The sequence below is a fragment of the Mirounga angustirostris genome, unplaced genomic scaffold (assembly GCF_029215605.1).
Source record: "Mirounga angustirostris isolate CCGP_5_RB_7025 unplaced genomic scaffold, mMirAng1.0.hap1 SCAF_10, whole genome shotgun sequence".
Classification (NCBI taxonomy): Eukaryota; Metazoa; Chordata; class Mammalia; order Carnivora; family Phocidae; genus Mirounga; species Mirounga angustirostris.
In genome coordinates, this window is record NW_026991718.1 from 15,266,401 (window position 1) to 15,289,099 (window position 22,699).

The 22,699-nt window shown below is 40.9% G+C and overlaps 1 protein-coding gene across 1 annotated transcript; it reads right to left on the bottom strand.

The window, feature by feature from the left end:
• Positions 1–4,913: 4,913 nt before the first annotated feature.
• On the bottom strand, positions 4,914–22,175 carry LAPTM4A (lysosomal protein transmembrane 4 alpha). The gene is made up of 7 exons (XM_045884150.3): positions 21,876–22,175; positions 14,276–14,396; positions 10,526–10,602; positions 10,297–10,419; positions 7,163–7,258; positions 6,533–6,631; positions 4,914–5,540 (listed from the first exon to the last, which is right to left on the bottom strand). The coding sequence occupies exons 1-7, from the start codon at positions 21,984–21,986 to the stop codon at positions 5,466–5,468; spliced, it is 702 nt and encodes a 233-aa protein (XP_045740106.1). The 5' UTR covers positions 21,987–22,175; the 3' UTR covers positions 4,914–5,465.
• Positions 22,176–22,699: the final 524 nt, after the last annotated feature.

Below are 22,699 nucleotides of genomic sequence, written 5' to 3' on the forward strand. Positions count from 1 at the left end.
AAATTATCTTCCTCTTTTTAAAAGATAATTAACTGTTTAGCCAAAAATAAGAGTCACAGAAAGTCAACACAAGAAAGAACCTAGTCAGCCACTCATTTGGAAATGAATTATTTACTGTCATTCAACTGGTGGGAGGGCGAGGGAATATAAATCAGGTTTCCTGATGCCTCATCCAGATTTTCAGCTACTTCACTGAATGATGACAGGTACAAAACTCCTTTCTAACAGACCAGAAACAGTTACTCTTTTTCTGGTTTCCAGATCAAATACCCTTCTCCCTTTTCAATCCTTCCTCTCGCCACTCCTTGCTCACACACTCCCCTCGTGATAATATTTACACAGTGCTTGATAGTTGCCAACTCTTCCATGTCTGTTACCTCACTTGATCCTAAAAACAACTCCCAGAAGGGTGTAGGTCAGGGGTTTGCATCTTCCTGATTTTTACAGATGCAGAAACTGAATCTCAACCAGAGTTAAACTCCCCAGCATGAGGGATTAATAGCGTGATGCAGTTAGGACTGAAATTTCAACCTTCTGATTCCAGACTGCGTGCTCATTCTGCCAGCCCCATACTGCCTCTCTCACATGCCTGAATTCCATGTTTCTGGCACGCATCTTCTAAATTATTTTCTCATACCCAAAATCACGACTTTTATAGGAACACAAAGCAACCTCAGAAAAGCAAAAGTACTACTTTGCTTGGGCTTATTTATAACATGCTCCTTCTCTGAACGTAAAAGGAGTCCTGAAAATGGAACATTGGTCATTTGCTGTAAGCGACATCGAAACAATTAGAAAAAACTAAGTTCATGATGACTATGAACAAATTAGTCACAGGCTAGAAAACAGGGATTAGACCATCACCAAACAGAAGAAAATGTACAACTTATCAATGGAAAGGCTCTTGGTTTTGTATTTCAAGTATTTTTTTATTTTATTTATTTATTTGACAGAGAGCGACAGCTAGAGCAGGAACACGAGCCCGGGGAGTGGGAGAGGGAGAAGCAGGCTTCCCGCTGAGCAGGGAGCCCCGACGTGGGGACGCGGGTCTCTATCCGGGATCATGACCTGAGCCGAAGGCAGACGCCCAGCAACTGAGCCTCAGGCGCCCCGCAAGTACCTTTAAATGTAGGTGTGGTACACCCAACGTTTAGATCATATCCACTTCATATTGAAAACAGTCTATTAGCAGTGTACAGTTTGTGGAGACAAAGTATTTCATTCAGTAAACATTTACCACCCTCCCTTTCCCTCCCAACTTTGTGTGAGCCACTGTGCCAAGTGCTGCAGATGGGAAAAAGAGTAAGGCCTCATCTCTTAAGTTGTTCACTAACAGAGACACAGACAAAATAAAACATGAGCTTAATGGAGGGATGTTCCCAGATGCTAGAGGAAGAGGAAAGGAAGCAGGCCGATTCAACAAATCATTTTTCAAAGCGAATGCCCTGGTAGTCCATTTGCCAAATAATCAAAAGAGAAAATGGGCAATTTACAGAGTTTACCTAATTTACTAAAACCTTCTAAGTAATTTTAAGATCTCTCAATATATATAGATGTGTTCTCTGAGGACTTGCTGTCAGTTGGTCTGCTGTTGTGCTAAGCACCGTACACATTGTCTTCTCTTAGTAAGTTACATGGCGCTCACTAAAGCTCACAGAGGTTAAGTAACTTGGCCAGACTCACACAGTAAATCAGTGGCAGAACTGAAGTTTAAAACCAACTTGTCTGAATCCAGTATCTGATTTCTCAACAACTCCTCTATACAACCTGCTTTATAATATCTACTGATCTTTTTTATGTGCTAGACACTGTTCTAGATTCTGCACATGAATTGTATCATTTATTATTTACAACTCTGTGAGTTAGCAGAGTCTTTTTCTAGATGAGAAAACAGATTCAGAGAAGTTATACCACAAGTCCTTTTAGGACTCATCTGTTCAGAGTCCTCCAATAGGTTCCCCTTCTACTAAGTCAGTCATCGTAATGACCTACAGTGGCCAACCCAATACCTCCCCGAGCTCACTGCCCACTGCCCTTGGCTCTCCTCCCTTTCCACTCTCCTCACTCAAGCTGGCTATTCTTTGAATTCGCCTAGTGCACTAGTACATATCCCTCTGCCTAAGATCTTCCTCCTTCAGGTTTCACTCACATGTCACCTTATTCCAAGTGCAGCCTTTCCTGACATCCTTTAAAATTGTACCCACCCCATTCCCCTTTCTTGTCTCCTTCTCTCCGTAGCTCTGTCACTAACTTACTATATCGTTTTAAATCATCAGTCTCTCCCCACTAAAAGGAGACCAAGGAGGGGTTTTTTTGGTTTGGGTTTTGTTTTGTTTTACTGTTTTGCCCATCACTGTGTCTCTTGCACTTGGAGCAAAGTACAGGCTCAAAATATATCAGTTGAGTTAAACTTTTGCTCAGGGTTAGAGTGTGAATTGGGTACTGAACCCAGCAGATAATCCCTAACACCATCCTCTTTCCATTACGTCAAATGTGCTAATAATGCCAGAGAAAATGCATGCTCCAGTGAGCTCAATTTTGGAAACAAGGGCCTCACAGGGCTCAAGTTTTGTTTCATAGGCCTCAGAAACACCTGGAACTTTATGGAGCTTTTACAGCTAGCCACATTCATATAAGTAAATGTTGAGAATGTGAAGCAAGAAGGCCAAAACCAGAGCACAGAGTGGACAAAGCAGATGGAGGTGAAAAAGCTACAAAAGGAATCCAAACAGATGACAAAGATAGGCAAAACTCAGTGAAAAGTTGTGAAAGCCAAGAGGTTGGGTAGTCAACGATGTTGGATGATAAAAACCAAAACTGAGGTTAGAAAGTTTAACAGGGGGGCACCTGGGTGGGTTACTTAGTTGAGCGTCCAGCTCTTGACTTCAGGTTATGACTTCAGGGTCCTGGGATCGAGCCCCACGTTGGGACTCTGCACTCATACTCACCGGGGAGTCTGCTTGGGATTCTCCCTCTCCCTCTGCCTCCCCCCAAGCTTGCACTCTGTCTGCTGATGGATAATTTTTTTTTAAGATTTTTTCATTTATTCGACAGAGAGAGACACAGCGAGAGAAGGGACACAAGCAGGGGGGGTGGGAGAGGGAGAAGCAGGCTTCCCGCAGAGCAGGGAGCCTGATGCGGGACTCGATCCCAGGACCCTGGGATCATGACCTGAGCCAAAGGCAGACGCTTAACGACTTAGCCACCCAGGCGCCCCAGATGGATAAATTTTTTAAAAAAGCAAATATAACAGGACTTTGTGATTTAGGAAGGCATCAAGTTCTCATGAGACTTTATTATGGGAATATCAGAAGCAGTGCCAAACTCAAGTCAGAATGGTGAGATTTATGAGCTCCTTACTTAAGCTGGAGTTGCTTCCTATTTTAAAAAACAAGGCCAAACGCCTAAACATTTATCTTTCAGTGTTATCTCTACCTGAACTTTAGAATCAAATATACTAGTCTACTAACATTTTTCTGCAAAACTAGCAGAGGGAATTTACCTTTTTAAGGCAAACAATTTTGGCATGTTCAGGAGGATATTTAACTGTTATATGACAAATTTCCCTTTACTGGAAACATGACCCCTTAACAATCTAAGTTTTTCCCCTGCCTTAGGGAAAATGACTGGGTTTAACACATTGTGACTGTCCTTCATGAAGTCCAAGGCCTGTGTCCTTTTCCAGAAGATAAACCTGCTCCAAATAAAGCCCACCATTTCCACTCCAGGAGAAACAATGCCCAGTTGGGCCCACCGAGCTTGGCTATGGATTACAGGCAAATGCCACTCCCACCCCCAGCCCTAAAAGGAGCCCCACCAAGTCGGGGTCCTGATGTGTTCACATTTTGATGTAATCCCACCATTAATAAAGAGCTAATAAGAGTTTGGTTAATATCTAAACACTGCTTAGCATGATCTTAACAGACAACACAATTAAATCAACAGTAATAACTAAGGTAACTTGATGGATCTCTAAGATTTCTTTTTCAGTTTTTATAAAGAAACAAAGTGAGACCTAGCCCAGAAAAGTTATGATTTTGAAATGTTCTAAAATCGTAAGATCAGTAAAATATATTACCCGAAACTGGGTATACTCCCAGACACAACTGTATGTCCTTTCTAAATATAAAGTTTACTCTTTATTTTGGTGGTGGCAGGTGTTTATAAAAGTGAGACTGCAGCCAAACAATTCCATTAACCCTTTAAGAAATGTGTAAAATACGTTCATGTGTCTATATGGTCGATGTGAGCAAGGCCACTACTACTACATTCTTAGCAAGATGCAAGGTGGAGTAGTTTTAGGAGAAAAGTTTTAGTTGTGCATATAAGCACAGTTTGCTTTCTCTTTGGCTCCACTCTGAAGGTCAACTGATACATTTTTCAATTATTCCTGAACTACTGAATTCTTTTTTAGGATTTTTATTTTTTCATTTGACAGAGAGAAAGAGAGCACAAGCAAGGGGAGCGACAGGCAGAGGGAGAGGGAGAAGCACGCTCCCCGCTGGGCAGGGAGCCCCATGCAGGGCTCGATCCCAGGACTCCGGGATCATGACCTGAGCTGAAGGCAGGCACTTTTTAAATGGCTGAGCCACCCAGGCGCACCTACTGAATTATTCTTGATGAACTCATTACCTAAATAATAAATGATCTCTACATAAAAAGACAGCTTGCTACCCTCATCATATAATTTTTCTAACAAACCATCAGTAATTTCTGGCCTGATTCAAGTAACATCTTCACCATAACATTAAGTAAGATTTGAGTTACTGGACTAAAGAAATGCTTTCTAATTAAGCCGCATTGTATTCTCAAAGTACCAAAAGACCCTGACAGTCTGAGTTTACTGTAATGGAAGATGTTAAATTCTATCTACCAAAAAAGGGTAATGGACTTTTTAAAAAATGACAACAGTAAATATTTAAGAGATTTATTAAAGCATCTTATCACAAAGATGGAAACACATACAAGTTAGAAACATGCAACCAACATCTTCCACAGTCAAGTTAAAAGGTTATGTATTTTTCCTGTTTTCATAGCTGAAAACTTCAGATCTTATATCCAACTCACTCACCCTGAATATTTAAGTCATTCTTCCTGAAAGTATCCAGGGCAGCAAATAACCAAAATGCAAACTATTATATAAAGAAAGTGCAAAGTTAAAAAAGAAAATGTGTAGAGAATACCCCCATCCCACCCCCCATTAAAGGCAAACAATGGCACTTTTGCTCTTGCTTAACCTAGATTGTCTCCAAAAACTATTAAAATGTATAGACTTGACAAAAAAAAACAAAAAAACAGACTTTGAACAGATGTCCAAAGAGCTTGTTAGTGTTTGAAAATAAATGCTTCAACAAAGGAAAACGAATTTTATATCAAACAAGTCTGAAGAGCCCTGCACTGCAGCATCTTGTACAATAAATGAGACAAAAGCTGGTATAGGGTTTATTGACAAAGGCACGATCTCCTCAGGCAGGTACGTAAGGAGGCGGCGGCTCCTTCTCAGGCAGCTTCACAGCCATTTCATAGGTTGGCAAAACATACTGAAGAGAGAAAAAAATTATATTGACTTAAAGCATCTTTACAATCCTACCTGGAATAATTCAGCTTTCAGATTTTAGCTGAGGAATTTGTGAGCTGAAAAGTTCCTGAGCGTAGAGAGGACTGGTAACTGGAGGTGAGCTGTCTGATCCAAGACTGCTAAAGACAGAGGGATGGAGGGGAGAGGGGCAGAATTTTGCTTCTGAACAGACCCTGAGGCTACCAGGACACCTTGACAGGAAAGGAAGTAGGTGGCAGGGCTCTCTCCTCCCCCCCACAGCGTGACTGACAAAGTACCAGTGCCTCAGGGGCTGCAAATCCAGGTTAAGGGCATCACGGAACTACACTAAAGGAAACCTCCAATAAGATGCTGGATCCTGGATTTCATCAGAATCTATAATCAAAGGATCAGGCCCTTCTATCATTTCTTCTAGGGTAAAGGGCACATCTATGCAGGAGTGACATTCCAACCCAAGTGTCTCCAAGTGTGACAGGCTGGCCCTACATGGGCCACATACATTCTACATATTGAAAACCGGGAAGAGCTAATACAGCAGCAACTAAAGGGCCCTTGAAGTAGGCCTCCCCACAGACTCACGGAACCCACTGCATTCATCTCCCCACAGAAAAACCAGCTTCCCCTTTCGATCATGTGGGTGTTTTTTGAAAGCAACACAAGCTGCACATGACAGTACCCCATCCTTAGAGGTTCCAGAAGCCACGAGCCTGATACGGTTCACACGGCTGCTTCCTGCCTGATCTCCCCTGCAAATGCAACCATCCTGGAGACTCCCTAGGAGTGAAGCTGAACGAGCAGTGCAGGAGGCCCCTCACCCACACACCCAGGTTTCCAAAGGGAAACGCTGATCTTGCGGATGTAAGCTATCCATGCCCGAACCATACATACGGCACTGAAGAGGAAATCAAGATCTAGGCTCTTGAGAATAATCAAGAATGGCTACTGAGGATTTCCTACATTAAAACGGTCATTCACCTGCGGGGGTGCTTCAAAGGCAGGGTACACGGCGATCTCTGGCATGTTTCTGTTGTTAATATACTTATAGCAGTTCCAAACACAGTTGATTAGATACACCTGAAAGAGGCAAACAAAATTTCCATATGCTAGAAACTCAACAGACTACCTGCTCTAAAATTAAGGTGGCTTATGCTTTCCCCCACATGTGCTCCATGGAGAAGGGAACATACATCCATTTGAACCTAGCACAGGCCAGGCCCTTTCCCTACCTGCTCACACTTAAATATCACAAGTCTTATTGATAGCATTTTACGGAGAAACCAGAACTAGGGTTTTAATTCAGGTCTGATAACCACTGCACTGCAAAAGAAATTCTGTCTCTGAACCTTTGGAATTTTAACAGATTTTCAATCAAATCATTCATCTGTTGATCCAAAAACATGATGTTCCTTACACTTAGGAAGGATCCTGGAATTCCAACCACTCTCCGGAAACAAGAGGGAGGACATCCCCCAGAAGTTACCTTTACTGCTATGTCAGAACACTGTCCCCTAACAGGGAACTATAAGGAGAAAAGGCAACAAAAAGGTTTTAGACGAACTGTGCCACAGTCTAACTGGCTGCCCAAACATTTAGTCAGCAACTCACCTTAAAAATGATGAATAAGGCGAAGAACACAAGAACAAGGAAGAGGAGACAGCTGGAGTCCAATGCCAGGAGGTCATCTTTGTAGGGAAAATCGGGCTATTAAAAAAAAAGGCGGGGGGGGGGGGAGAGGTGAGCAGGCAAAGTAGAGGATTTTTAGGGCAGTGAAACTATTCTGTTTGATACCACAGTGACTACTTTACACACTTGTCCAAACCTACAGAATGTACACCACAAGTGTACCCTCGAGTAAACTATGATCTCTGGGTGATAATGATGTGTCATGCAGGCCCATCACTTGTAACAAATGGACCACTATGGTTTGGGATGTGGACAGTGGGGGAGGTGGGGGGCACTTTCCAATTCAGTTTTGCTGTTAACCTAAAACTGCTCTAAACCATGAAGTTTATTAATTAAACACACACACTCATCATTCAGCTATGGCACTTGCACTTCATGATAGTCTAGAGAGCATCTTAAAAATACAAAGAAAAGGCACTGAAGTCAGAACTGATTTCCAATAAAAACTTATAAACAGAATTTAACTCATGGTACCTTTAAGCCTCATCATCATTAATACATGCCACTGAACACTTAAAACATATTTGAATACTGCTGTCCAAAGAGAAGAGCTCATCCTCCCTCTACTTTTCACTATTCTACATCTTTCTGGCCTTTGGAAAACCACTATCTCCTGTATACAACTGTAGATTTGTCCCTGAGTCACCAAGTCAGGAGGTGCTAAGACTTATCTAAGTTCCATGGGCCATTTAGTCCTATCTCGGGAAATTCATTTTTCTAAAAGCCAGTCATCAGTCTCAATGCTCATCAGAAAGGGGAAAAAGAAGGCACGCCCCTGGTTATAAAAACAGCAAACCTCTGTAATTCACTGCAGACATACTACATTCTACTGCGAAGGGTCAACTTTATTTACTCAAATATTTATTTAGCATTTATCATGTACAAGGCAATGAGCTGGGTTCCAGAAGGGCATTACGAAAAAATAATTAAGGATTTACAAGCTGGCCAACAGAGAAGGTACTTGCCAGTCTGAGAGACCAAATGAATATAATAGAGGGGAGAAACCACTGGGGTCTGTAAAAGGAATAGCAAAAAAAATTCTTTCTAATGTTCTCCTTTAAAACTCATCTAATTTTTGAAAACATGTTTTTACTGGAAATGTCAACACAAAAGCCCAAATAATTTTTACAAAAAAGCAGCATGCAAAAACCCCAAAGGACCAAAAAAGAAAAAGAAGAAAAGTACCCACACACCAACTCCAAACCCTAGCTAAGTGTCTCCTTGGGACAAAACTGTTCTTTAAGCCTTCATTTATAAATAGAAAGACAAAAACTGAATGGGACCGGTTCATGGGGGAATGCTATAGCTTTTATTCAGGAGGTTTGCAGTTTTTCAGCCAGACATGACAAGAGAGATCTAGAATGAGGAAACTTCTGACCACGGCCAACCCGGACACTAGGCTCTGCCCCCAGCTGCTTCTCTCCTACTCATCACTGCTGCTTTGCTTCCCTCACTTAATCTATGTGCCAGCCACCACGGTCACCTTACAGTCCTCTGACTACAAGTAGAATGTTCCTTCCCACCTCGAGGGGTCTTTGTGACCTCTGCTTCTGTATCTTCCCTGTCTTAATTCCTACTCAGACTCTTGAGTGCAATTCAAGAGTGAATTGCTCCCAGCCCACATCTGACAGCTCTGTGACATTCACTCGCGCAGCCTACCTTCCCTTCACAGTTTTTTACCACAGTTTTAATGCAGTAATTATCAATTTTCCAATTCCTTCACTAGCAATTAAGTTCTACTGATGTATCCCAAGAATGCAGCAGAGTGCCTTGCACATAAGAAGCAACCACCAAATGTTTTCTGAACAAATGATAAATTTGTGGTATGCAAGATGGACTATTCAGGAAATCTGAAAGCGGGGAGAAAATTCCTAAAAGACAGCATTTCTTATTTTTATTTTTTTTTTATTTTTAAGATTTTTTATTTGACAGAGAGAGACACAGCGAGAGAGGTAACACAAGCAGGGGGAGTGGGAGAGGGAGAAGCAGGCTCCCCGCTGAGCAGGGAGCCCGATGCAGGGCTTGATCCCAGGACCCTGAGATCATGACCTGAGCCGAAGGCAGACGCTTAACGACTGAGCCACCCAGGCGCCCCAAGACAGCATTTTTTAAATGAACTTTTATTTTTCTGGACTCCATGCCTCCTTCCAGATCTTACTCCAGCCCAGAAGGTTCCCTGCCGCTTCATCATACAGCACTAATCTAAGCTCCGCACTTAATGGTGCAGTGGACAGTTCCAGTTCGTTATCACAGATAACCTCTTAACTCCCCCAATCCATGGGCTGCTCCTCAGAGAGAGGGAAGCTATGTTTGTACCTACACTATTCATCAACGATTTGCCTCAAATAGAGTGAAAGATACAGTAAGCATTCAAGTATTAGCTATGGATGCCTACAAAGAAAAAAGGAGTTAGAGCAACAAGAGCATCCAGCGTCCGTATGGAAGCAAGCTATTCGGAGCGACAGCGCACACCCCAGTGAGAGCTCCTTCCCTGAGAGCCCGCCCCGCCCCCTCCCTGAGAGCCCCGCCCAGCGTCTCAGCGTCCAACCGCCAGAGGGGTGAACGGAGTCTGTGAGCATCCGTGCTTTACCGCACTTTGTTTTGTGCATCCGTTAGCAAGGTGTGCCCTTGGGTATCAGAAAAGACTAAGAAGATTATTTGGGGGTCTGGGAATAAACATTTACAACATTTCTGCTTAAATAAGGTTTCAGAGGAATGCTCTACTTTCGAAGAGAGGGAGAAACCTCTAGAGCCAAATTATTATACTACTAGTATACTCAAAACAAAAGTTGAACTACTCCTTGACGTTCTGTGATATCCATCTTTAGAGACTTTTAACACTGGAATATTCAAATGGTACTAGTTAGAGGATATTCTACCTGTATCTTACTGGTTTCAACATGGTAATTAAGAGAAGTAACAATTATTTTAAAACACTTTAAAGACGTAGGTAGATTAAAATAAAATAAAAATAGTACCTAAAGCTGACTCAAATTTTCTATTTAAATATTTTACTTAAAATAAAGAAAAAAGGTTTAATTAGCATACACACTTACTAATTGATCCAGATACTCTTTGATTCTTGGCAAGTAAGTGAGAGAACTGATAGCAACCAGGCAACTGAGAACGAAGTCAAAAAGCCGGTAACATAAGAATGGAATCAGCCAACCCACTTGATACTGAAGACAAAAAATAACAACCACAACATCACAACATAAATATGAAATTATTAAGTACCACTCAGTAAAGGTCAAACTCTAAAAGTCGAAAATATAGAATACTTACAGAAATTGCTCCATATACCAGCATTGAACTGATTATAAACATAAGAACAGAGATGGCAAAAAGAACACAGGCATTATCTAAGAAAACAAAAACAAAAATCTAATTAAGCTACTTACATAACAAACATAACAAAAAGAACAAAACTCTTCATGACAAAATGATGTTTTAAAGCTAGCTTAAAAAATGAGTATTTTCAAGACTGGCTATGAAAAAATCTAAGACCAAGCATGCTAAAAAAAAAAATCTGTCTCGGCATTAAGTAATGACATTTGACGAACTCACGCCTTTGTTTTTGTTTATTAAATTGGCTACAACTCACTGACTTTTATCATCAACCAGTCAGTCACTCAGCTAAAGAGACAGATCTCTGCCCAGAGTCTGAAGGTGTGCAAACAGAGAATTATAATCCAATGTGGCAAAGTGCTACAACAGAAGCAGAAACAATTAGCTTTCCCGGGGGGAATCAGGAAAAAAATACGAAATGACACAAGTTGGGTCTTGTGAGCAAAGCAGGGTTCCACACGAGGGAAAAGCTGGTATTTGTTTGAAAGACACAAATATATTAAATACAGAGCATTACAGCTGCCCCCTCTAACCTCAGATAAACTACACAATCAGAAATTCAAGGTTCTCCACTAACCTCCTCTCCCTCATCCCAACATGTGAACTCGCTGCTCCCCATCCCCTCTTCATGATTTCTCCGATACTTTACAGGCCTTTTCTTTGTTCCCCACCTCCTTCTCAGGTTGTCCCCTTCCTCTACATTATCCAAGTTCATTAACTGCCTCACAAAACACCAGAGTAATCTCAACAATATTAAGTCACATTCGACTTGAGTTTCTTAGCACAGATTTAAAGTTAATTCTTTAACTCTGGATAGAGATTAAGAACCAGAAGGGTGCTAATAATAACGGATGTTTGAATAATTGCCAAACATTCCCACTATTAGATAAATGTCATGTACCATCTTGTCACTTGGCAGTACAAACATCAATATCTGGCACTATATTAGGTAAGAAGAGCCCTCTTTAAATTTTTCTAGAGGATAGAGAATATCCTCTAGATGCCCTATAGCCAAATAGGGGAGAAATGGGATGACGGGTGAAAAATACATATATAATACCGAGAACAAGAGATGCTCCAGTATTTGTGAGTCAATAAAGCAAACAAAATATGAGGGCTAAATACCCAGATGTGAACCTCCGGTTTCCAGTCACCACATTTAAGAACTTTCTCCAGGGGGCCCCAAGTGTTCACCCATTACCAGCGTGAATATAAAGTTAAATTCATATTTGAAAAACAGCTTGTATATGTTGCAGAAGCATTTCATATACATTGAATGTCGTATTCTGTTTAGCTGATTAAAAATAACCATGAACCTTATTATTTAAAATCAGCCAGCAGGCCAGGGCATCTGGGTGGCTCAGACGGTTAAGTAAGTGTCTGCCTTTGGCTCAGGTCATAATCTCAGGGTCCTGGGATGGAGCCCCACGTTGAGCTCCCTGCTAAGCGGAGAGTCTGCTTCTCCCTCTCCCTCTGCCCCTCCCCCAGCTTGTGCGTGCTCTCTCTCTCTCAAAAAAATAATCTTGGGGTGCCTAGGTGGCTCAGTCATTAAGCGTCTGCCTTCGGCTCAGGTCATGATCCCAGGGTCCTGAATGGAGCCCAGCAAGCCCCGTATTGGGCTCTCTGCTCAGCAGGAAGCCTGCTTCTCCCTCTCCCACTCCCCCTGCTTGTGTTCCCTCTCTGTCTCGGTCTCTGTCTCTTTAAAAAAAATAAAAAAAATAAAGGCTATAAAAAAATAAATAAATAAAATCCGCTGGCAGGCCAATGATCAGAACTTAACTTGCCATTATAACAATGGGTCATGGGAAAATCAACTTTCCACCTGCAAAGAGACACACAAACTACCATATGACCAAGTGCTATGCGTTTTTATATTCTGTCAAGAATAGGGGGCCTTGGCAGAATTACAATCAACACTAGTATGATAACGAATATATCTGATTCTCTCTATAGCAGGCACAGCACTCACAGACCATTCAGGAAACCCTGACTCCATCCCTGCAGCTCTAGCCAAGGCAGCCAGTTGTACAGACCTACAAGAATGTCAATAACCATAAATCTTTTCCTACACCTTGATTTTAAGAGAAACACATGCTGACACTGCATCAGGTTTTACGTAATTTTACAGCCTAAAGTACCAAAAATAGCCATTAAAAACTAACGTTTTATTCATTATTGTATTTTGGTTTTTAAACAGAAATAGACTAACTTGGGAGGAAAAAACAAACACCAGGAGGGATGTTTCTAGTATGTTCTTGGTATCTCTTTTATCGCATTTAACAACAGAATTAAAGGATTATATATATCTGAATAGACAATCAGTAGACTCATTTAAAAAGCACTTGAACACAGTTTAAACAACTGTTAGTGTTTTCATACTATAATGTCAACAGATGGCCACAAAACTCTACTTGAATCCTAGAAACAGCAGTTAGCCCTGTAGACAGTGAGTGAATTATGTGAATTAACAACCAAATTTGTTTTAAAAACCACTTGATAAATTTATCAGAGAAGATCATAAATGTAATGAAGCTCAAGAATTTCTAATAAAAGCTAATAAACCTAAAAATAACTTAGATCCTGTAACATTATAAATACACACGAGTACTCCGAACATTTTTCTGAAGTGATATTTTAAACATGCAAAAAACTTTGCACTGAAAATTTGAGGCATAATTTTCTGTTCAAATATTAAATTTCTAACATTTATAAAATAAAATCTTTTTTATTTTTTATTTATTATTTATTTGAGGGAGAGAGAGAGAGATCATGAGCAGGGGGGGAGGGTAGAGGGAGTAGCAGACTCCCCTCTGAGCAGGGAGCCAGATGCAGGACTTGATCCCAAGACCCTGGGATCATGACCAGAGGTGAAGGGAGACACTTAATGGACTGAGCCACCCAGGTGCCCAATATAAAATCTTTTTTTTTTTTTTTAAGATTTTATTTATTTATTTGACAGAGAGAGACACAGTGAAAGAGGGAACACAAGCAGGGGGAGTGGGAGAGGGAGAAGCAGGCTTCCTGCCGAGCAGGGTGCCCGATATGGGGCTCGATCCCAGGACCCTGGGATCATGACCTGAGCTGAAGGCAGACACTTAATGACTGAGCCACCCGGCCACCCCCCAATATAAAATCTTAACTAGAATCTTTCTGCACCTGTATTTCAGAGAAAGCTAGATAATGAAAATGCTATCAGAGAATAAACAGGTTTAAAAAAGCAATTTCCATGAATGTCTACAATTTTTAACTCCAATATCGTCTTCCTTCATCTAAATGATTGAAATATATTTAGAACTGTGACCCTCGGGCAAAAGGTATCAGCAAATATTCCAATAACTCGTATTTCCTATTTTCCTGTAAGCCTATTTGCTCCCATCCTCTACTACACTTGCCAGCTGACCTTAAAGGCTTACAAGTCTTTTTGTAATTTCTTCTTCTCTCCACAGCACTGACAAGAATCAAGGTATACAATGTACATTTCTCAAAAAATCTTCTGGTAGTCCTTAACATTTTCTGGCCAGAAGTGCTCAATTACAATTCTCACTGAGAATCTTTGAAAAACCCACAAAAACACTTTTACGCCTCAGCAAGTAGAGTAACTTAAATATAATTTAATCAATCCTCTAAATAATCTCTGTGTTGTGCGTGTGTGTGATGAGCAGGAGGTATTTCCAACTAAAAACATACCAGCCATTCTCTCCAATGAATAGTAATTGCCAATGACTTCATACTGAATGTTGACAGCTGGCAAGGAGTTTGGATGAGTTACTTCCACAGTCAGCAAAACTGCCATCAACAGGTTTACCACCTGTGAAAGATAAGATGTTATCCATTATATTATTAACCAGGAAACAGTCCTCACCACAATCTTCAGAGGTCTTCCCATGTTTAACCTGTTTTACTTGGAGTTAACAAAGACAGAAAACAGTAGCAGACTACCTGTAGATAAAATATGCAATACCACCCTAAAAGTCAGTATTTCTTAAAGTATAAACTTAAACATGACTGAACCTATGTTAATAAATGGCAAAACAATTAAAAGGAATCATTACAAAGTGTTTGTGTTCAGTCATGTATTTATTCATACACCAATCTCAGAATTCCTGGGCTTGAAGAAACTACAGTTCATCCAATATACTTATCCATCAGATATATATAATAGCCATCAGTTAAGTAAATAGTGATCCATCAGATAAGCCTGACATTCCTCTACAGTATGTCCTATCTAATGATAGAAAACTATTTCATTTCCTCTTAGGCCTGACTCAAATGCTTAAAAGACTTTCCAAGATTTTAACTAGCTCACTTTGACTTTCGCCTACTGTCCTTAATTCTACCTTTTGAAATAATGTGCTCCCCTTTTTGAGTGAGTGCACCTCTAACACCTAAGGGGAGCTGACACAGGCCGTCAAATAATCTTTTCTAGAATAAACATTCAGGTACTTCCACCATTTCTCTAATGGTTTAACACTGTCCAGCTACCTCACTACCTCCTTCTGCTCTCCTCTATACACAGACTCCAGTTTGTTGGACATACCATGAAAATGAGGTAAGATCAGCCTGGTCAGAGCACACAGGGATCTCAGTTCCTACAGTCTAAGCTAACAAATTTCAACTAGCACAGCCTGAAATCGTACTGGCTTCATAAATTTTTTGAATGTCGTGTCAGAGTAACTCCCACCCTTAATTCTTTTCACACTTGATCCTGCTAAGCTACCACCTGAACCTGTACGGTTAGATTCAGAGGCCCAAGCATAAGCCTTTATACATTTGCAATGGAATTTCATCGTATATATTCTTGCCTGTCAAGATGTTCTGGATCTAGATTCGGAATACCCTACAGATTTCCTATCTCTTTTAGCTTTCATTATTTGAAAATATGGTCGGCATGTAATCAGTATCTCCATCTCAGTCACTAGTAAAAGAGCACAGGAGGCCAAGCACAGGAGGTGTCAGAGGTTGTCCTCTTCCCATTAACCAGCAATCTTTGAATAAAATTCTTTATCACTTTCAGAGAAACATCTTGAGTCTTTGTCAAACTTCTTGCCAAAATTCCATCGTAATATCTGGTGAATTCTCCTAATTTACCAAGGTTGTAACTCAATTTCAAGAAGCAATTATTTATGCCTCCAGTGGTTAGTGAATCCCTGCAGCAGCCCAGGAGGCACCCCTTCCCTGAGGTGCTCAAAAACAGTCCCATTAATGATTCAATACAGAAAACCACCTAGGACTGGAGTTAGGCTTCCCTATCTAAAAGTTCACAGAACCTGTCCTCTTCCTTTTGCGAAAATCTGAGTATTTGGTATTTTTAAGAAACATTAGCGCCTTATCAACAGTACTTTAAACAAACTCTGTTAGGTAGCTCTCTCCTGTTTGTCCTGAATGAAAAATAACAGCTTCTCAGTTGAAGGCACTTCACATTCTCTAAGACAAGCAACCCAAGTTTTATCATTCAATAAGATTAGGAGATCTAAACAATGTCACAATACCAAATTCAGAATCAACTGACATTTACTGAGGATATACTATATACCAGGCATATTCACATATATTACTTCACTCATTCCTCACAACAACCTGGTGAAGAAAATATTACTAAAGCCCATTTGCAGACGAGGAAACTAAGTTTCAGCAAGTGAAATAACTTGTGGTAAGTTCACTGATATGGTAGAGGAGAAAGCTAGGATACAAACCTGTTTCTTTTTAGGATAACCTGCTTCAGAGCACCACATGATTACTTATACCCATTCCTAAGCAACTCCTGTTTTGAGGTCTCTCCAGAAGAAACTATTATCTAAGGTTATAAGATGTTTATACTTTACTGTCCAAGTAAAGATGTTCAGTAACATGCAATGCTCAAAAGCAAGGTACTTTATCCTCCAACTCCTGAAAAGTCTTACAAAGGACAATCATATTTGCAAGGGTGGCTCCCTGGTTGAAGCCTGATTTTTTCCATCTTCATTGCAATGGGTTTTGGCTACCGTGTATGAGTAGTTCATCCAACTAGGTGAATTAATTATTGAGCGATTAGATATATCTACCTAAACCTCATAGATTCTGTGTACGAAAATCAGTCTGAAATCAATTCAGCAAATTATTCTTTGCTAACCACAATACAGTCATAGTTAAAAAAGCTCTGCACAGTACAGAAAAAACATTCTCATATCAAGAAAAACAAACTCAGTGACTAAATGAAGGAAATGACACAACCAAAAATATTTAGAAGTTTAATTTTCCCTTCCTAAATATTTTTATTGCACATAGGACTTATAGCATCTATTTTCTCTTACATGGATAAGCCAGATTCATCCACTATTATCTTCTTGTAGTATTAGTGACAATTCAAATTTCACTTCACTGTCACAACCCTGAGTATTAAACAAAAATCATAGCTCTAATCAAAAGGACCAAGAAATGAAAAAATAAATTGCAGTGTTACTTCTTTAAAGCTCACACAATTCCAATCTTCACTGAGTTAATTATATTCCATTAGATCACTATATTTCATTAGAACTTCACCTTACATTTTAAAGTATTAACCTGGGAAATCCATCCTTGTGATCTTAAACTGAGCACCCGTCCTGTGCTCCTATTCCGGTCCTGTGCTATTTACTTTTGATTACAGTCGATATTTCTACTAAGTTCCACAGAGCATTTAAAAAAAAAAAAATCAATTTTACAGCCTTACAATATAAAATTTCTGATACAAAATTTCTCTGAAAAGAGCAAGTAATTATATTTCAGAATCTTTATTCCCAATTGATTTTTTTCCTTTTATTTATTCAGGAAATAAAACAAAAATGTAATTACAATAATGATTAACTTCTAAACCTCACAATATGGAGGTACAGAATACAGTAAACATGTCAATGGTATGGACTATGGACATACCATTCAATGTGGAAGGAGTCCTATAAATTTATTGGGTTAAATATGGTTTGCATTATTTTTGCAAGCCTTTGCACACCTTGTATAAGTAAACAATTACAAAAACCAGATGTGTAGATTTTACTTGTTACAGTTATCAGACCCATGAAGTACTCAGCCTCCAGAAAGGAATTCCTCTTCGCTTTCTCATCTCACTGCCACACCCATCCCAGAACATTCTCTGGGAGCTGGTTTTTGTTTTAAATCATTATTCTTTAGATTCCCATGGATTCTGCCACAACCCAGTATCTGCTGAGACTATAATTAAAAGAATGTACGTGCTTCAGGGCATCCTGATAAGGGTCTCACAGGCAGACGGAGCGACTCAGTGAAGCACTCTCAGCAGGTAAACATCAAAACAGCCAATCTCTAAAAATTGTTAAGTGTTTCACATACATATAGACTTTGTTGTTTACTGGTACGTGCAGTTACAAATGAGTTATTCCTACTACTTTTGGGAGGAGACAATTAATTTTACAAATGTCTAATGAACACTTCAAATGTTAATTAACAAGCTAGCTACTACACACATTTTATAGAGTAAGACCTATCATCTTTTTCCCTCAAGGAGAACATCTTGTGGGGGAGAAAAATAAAAAGATAATCATTAGTAATCGTGTAATAAGTACTATTTAATGAGCACATACAAGTGGTATGTAGGAACTTTTCTAGGTACACAGTGAGGAAATCAGATATCTCTGGCTGGGAAACAAGAAAAGCTTCACCAAGAAAACATCTGAGCTAACCACTAAAAAATTAAACGGAATTGGCAAAATGTTGTTATTAGTCACAGTCGGGTGATGAGTAAATGGGAGATGTTAATGCTATCTCGCTATTCTTTATATTTGACATTTTCTTTAAAAAAGTTTTTAAAAAGTGACTTGGGGAAGGGGGGAGAAGAGATAGCACATGCAAAAGTACTGAGGCACACCAAAAAAAAGTGTTTGAGGAAGAATATTAACTTTGAAATATAAACAAGCTTCACTCTTATTTAAAGAAACCAGGAATGAGGGCTGGAAAGGAATAGAGCTTGAGGAAAGCTGTCTTCACTTCTCTCCCAGCTATAAACTCCAGATTGTTTATGTCTGAGAAATTCATTAAAAATTAGCCACATATTAAGTCTTTCCAAGACCTAAAATTATTACAAATGCTCAAAATGTATTCTTGTAACAACATCAATCATGAATGAGGACAGTCCTATAGCCCACTTGTACGCCTATTTTCAATTATTCAATGAACATTTGAACTTACACTGTGTAACAAACTTGTCTGAAATCATCTGGCTAAATAACAGAGCAAACAATTTAAGGAATGCCAGAATTTAAACTAGAGCTCATTCTGAAATTTTGTATCCCTTAACCGGGGATTATGCTTCTTTCCAATCTAAAACGCCAAAAGCTAACACTTCAGCGCTGGTACCTCTCTGGAGCATAAAACTGGCTCCAGCTTCTCTATGTCCTACTGCACTACTTAATACCATAGAATACTTTAGAACAGTGTTAGAATGGCCTCAACACTAGACCAGTTGCCAGAAAGCAATGACACTGTATCAGATTGACTGACTGATACAGCGTCTTGGCCCAGCAGGAGGAAGGGCTGTCCCCATCATCCCAGGTTTCAAACAGCACAGAGGCAATCTAAAGAGGATCGTACCTAACCTCCCAACTGAAATTGAGGAAGGGAGGAAGAGGGAAGTGGCATTCTACCTCACTCAATCCCTTATTACTTCTGTCTTAGTAAAGAAGTTTCCAGCAACAAAATACACTGTTTGGACAAGTCCTCTTTGTTTAGAGGTATTATACTACACTTTCGTGTAGGTGGCCTTGTTCTCTAAAAGGTTACATGCCTTCCCAATTGGCAGAAATTGTGTTTTTTTATATTGCTGTGGTACTGAAGCTACACTTTTGAAAGTCACCAACAAAACCAATGGCCTTTTCCCAGTCCTTCATCCAATTAGAATCTGATGTTACTGATCACCTTCTCCTCTTGTCATTGTACCGTTTCATTTTCGTATCCGTGCTCTAAAAATCTCTAATACCGTATCTTAAGGGCAGATACCACTTTCAAGACAAGAAACATCTGAGAGCCTTTGTGTGGCAGGTAATAGAAATACGAAAGATAACAACAAACGGTCCCTGTAATTTATTCTTTTTATATGTCCACTAAAGCCTTTTACATTGCAAATGATCAGTAAATCCCTTATATAAGACAGACTAATTGATTTTAGCAGTTTATAATGTTCTGCTAACCCAAAAGTCCATGCAACGGAAGAACAGGTATGGCCTCCTTCTAAAATTGTGAAAACCGAAGCAGGGGAAAAGGAAGAGATGTGAAATGTTTTCACATCAAGTGCCTCCAATGGAAAATAAATGCCCTTACTAAAGTTTTTCTCCCTGCGTTTTGGGTTTTGCTGTATATAACTCGTATTTTTCCCTGCTATTCCTTTCATTTTTATGAGCAGAGCCCACAGCATAAAAAAAAAAAAAAAATCTGCCTAGAAAAGACTGGAAAGAAATACAGCCAGCCAGTAATATTCAGATGGTTGAAATTGGGATGGTGTTTATTTCCTTCTTGAAAAGGAGTTAGAAATCCTTTGTTCTGTGAATGGAGAGAAGGGTCTGAGAAGAAACGGGAAGATTAGGTTTCCAGGCAAGAGTCCCAGCTGATGGACACAACTTCTCAGTTCAGTAGGAGGGGAGGTCATCTTCTCAAGATGAGGGAGGCAGGGTCGAGTAAGAGGCTTGGGGACCCTAAAGATTTGAATGATTCATTTAGGGGAATGGAAGGCAAAACTAAGGACAAACAAAAGAAACTGAAGACCCAGATCCTTAGCAAAATGTAGGAGAAAAGGAAGTTAGAAATACAATGCGATTGCCATTAACTGACTAATGTCTAATATTACAAATCAGATAAAATATAAAACAAAAGAGAATTTTTGAGGGGAAATCTGATATTATATCAATAAGATGATGTTTCTGAATATGAAAGTACAGAAAATACTAAAATAAACTCAGAAACAAGCAAATAAGCCTACACATTCAAGTTTTGTTGTTTTTAATGTACACCAATAAAGCAAAACAGGGCGGTCAGAAATAATCCCCGGTCAGAAGTAGTCCCCTGGGGGTCGGCCATGAAACAGTATCTGCCTAACTAAGATTATTCTCATCTGGTGTTTGTTCAAATGGTAATGATTTCAAGGCACTGGGTAAGGAATGGTAACAGAGAAAGGCAAAAAGAATGTGATAAAGCTTTTCCTTTTTTGTTTTTTGTAGTTCACGCAAGTTAACAGAAACCATACAGTATCACTAATGCCACAACCCTCCAAACCAAAACAACCCCACAAAAACAACCAATTACAAAGTCACTAGTGAAAGCAGCCAATGAAGTCAACAATATGAGAAGTTTGTCAAAGCTTCAGTAAAGTCATCATTATAGCCTAAAGCTATCCCAACAGTCATAAATTAGCTTCAATGTGTAGGGATACTGGAGATGGTGGTAAGAAATCACAAAAGTATTACTGGTGAACCACCAATCAATAACACTGTCAACTTGGTTATGACATAGAATTACACAGATCTTGGAACCCAGGAAATGCCAGTGTATGTGGCCAGAATAGAGAAGGCTCTCAATAAAGGTCTCCTAAAAAACGGAATAAAAAGCGTCTAATGGGCAGGGGGTAGTTGCACCAGGAAAAGGCCGATCGAGTGTAAATCCTGGCAGAAAGGTACGGCCTCCGAGACAATCTCCAGATTTACAACAGAGGCCTTTCTGCCTACATCACAAACACACTGTAACAAATACAGTCCAGGAACCACAGGCAACTGCGTTACAGCTGGACCTTTCGATTTCCTTCCAGGAAAGACAATGTCGAAACTCCGCTGCATTTCTCAAGGTCTACTCCTAATTGTTTTGTAGGGGAAAAAACTCCAGCGAGCATAGGTGGAAGAGTGTTCTTTCTGATCACGGAACTACAAAAAGGACCGAAATCAGGCAGTTTCCAGAACTCCCCACCAAATCCCAGTATCCTCATCTCTCCCACCTACCCCTATTCTCCATGCCCCCCTCGCCCGCCCACAACGCCCCCGCTTCTCCCCACCCCGATTTTCTCCTCTAATTGGAGCCGAGGAACAATCTCCCCATTCCTACCCACCCCCACTCCGATTCCTGGCCACAGTCCCCTCCCTCAAAGTTACAGCACCCTAAAAAGAGGCTCCCTTATGCCTTCTCGCCCCACCCAAGACCCCGTTTTCAGTCCCACCCCCTCCCAGTGAACACTCCCTTCATTTCAGACCTGGCTCCCCCACTTCCCGCTCATGCGCATTCCCCTGGGCCCCAACCCTCCAGCCCCGCCCGCCCTTACCATGTACCAGGTCCCCAGGATGATCGTCCCGGTGCGGACATGGCAACAGCCGCAGCACCGGGTGCTGTAGAACCGGTCGCTGCGGCTCCGTTTGAAAGTCATGGACACCATCGGGAATCTCACAACCTTCGTTCTAGGATGTGCCCCTGACAAACGCTTTCCGCCCAGAAGTCGAACCCAGATAGCTCTGCCACAGCCTCCAAAACCAACCGACGCGTCTTCCAGCCCGCCGCCGGCCCGGGCCACAGCCAGCTCCTTGCACCTGCGCACTGAGTGCCGAGCGCCGCTCTCGCGCGACCTCGGTTTACCCCTCTTCCTCCACCTTCCCCGCACACAGGCCAATGGAAGAGCGAAAAGCGGGGTGGGCTCGGCCCCTGATTGGGAAAACTTGGAGATTGACAAGACGTCACGCCCAATCAGAAGTGCGAGTCCCTTTAGCGCTAAAGGAGGCCCGCCTCTTACGCGAGGGCAAGGGCTGGCTCGAAGGCCTAGAAAGGTTCGGGGTAACCCGGTAGTTTACCATCCCTGGGACGAGAGCGGCAAGAAAAGAGGCATTTAATGCGTAGAGGCAGAAACGAGATAGGTTGGTGGCAGAAAACGGGCATGAAGGACTTTTTTGAGTGATGTCTGCCACGTTCTGCTCCGGGGGCGTCACGGGACTGCGACTGCTCACGTGACCTTTGCGCGCAGCTCGATTATTTGGCTGGTCGGGGGCGGTGCCAGGGGGAAAGGGGCGTTGCTAGTCCCCGCCCGGGCGCCTTCGTCACTGCGGGAGTGGAAACTGGGGGCTTGTCGGAGGGGATAGGCTTAGGTTTTCACACTCT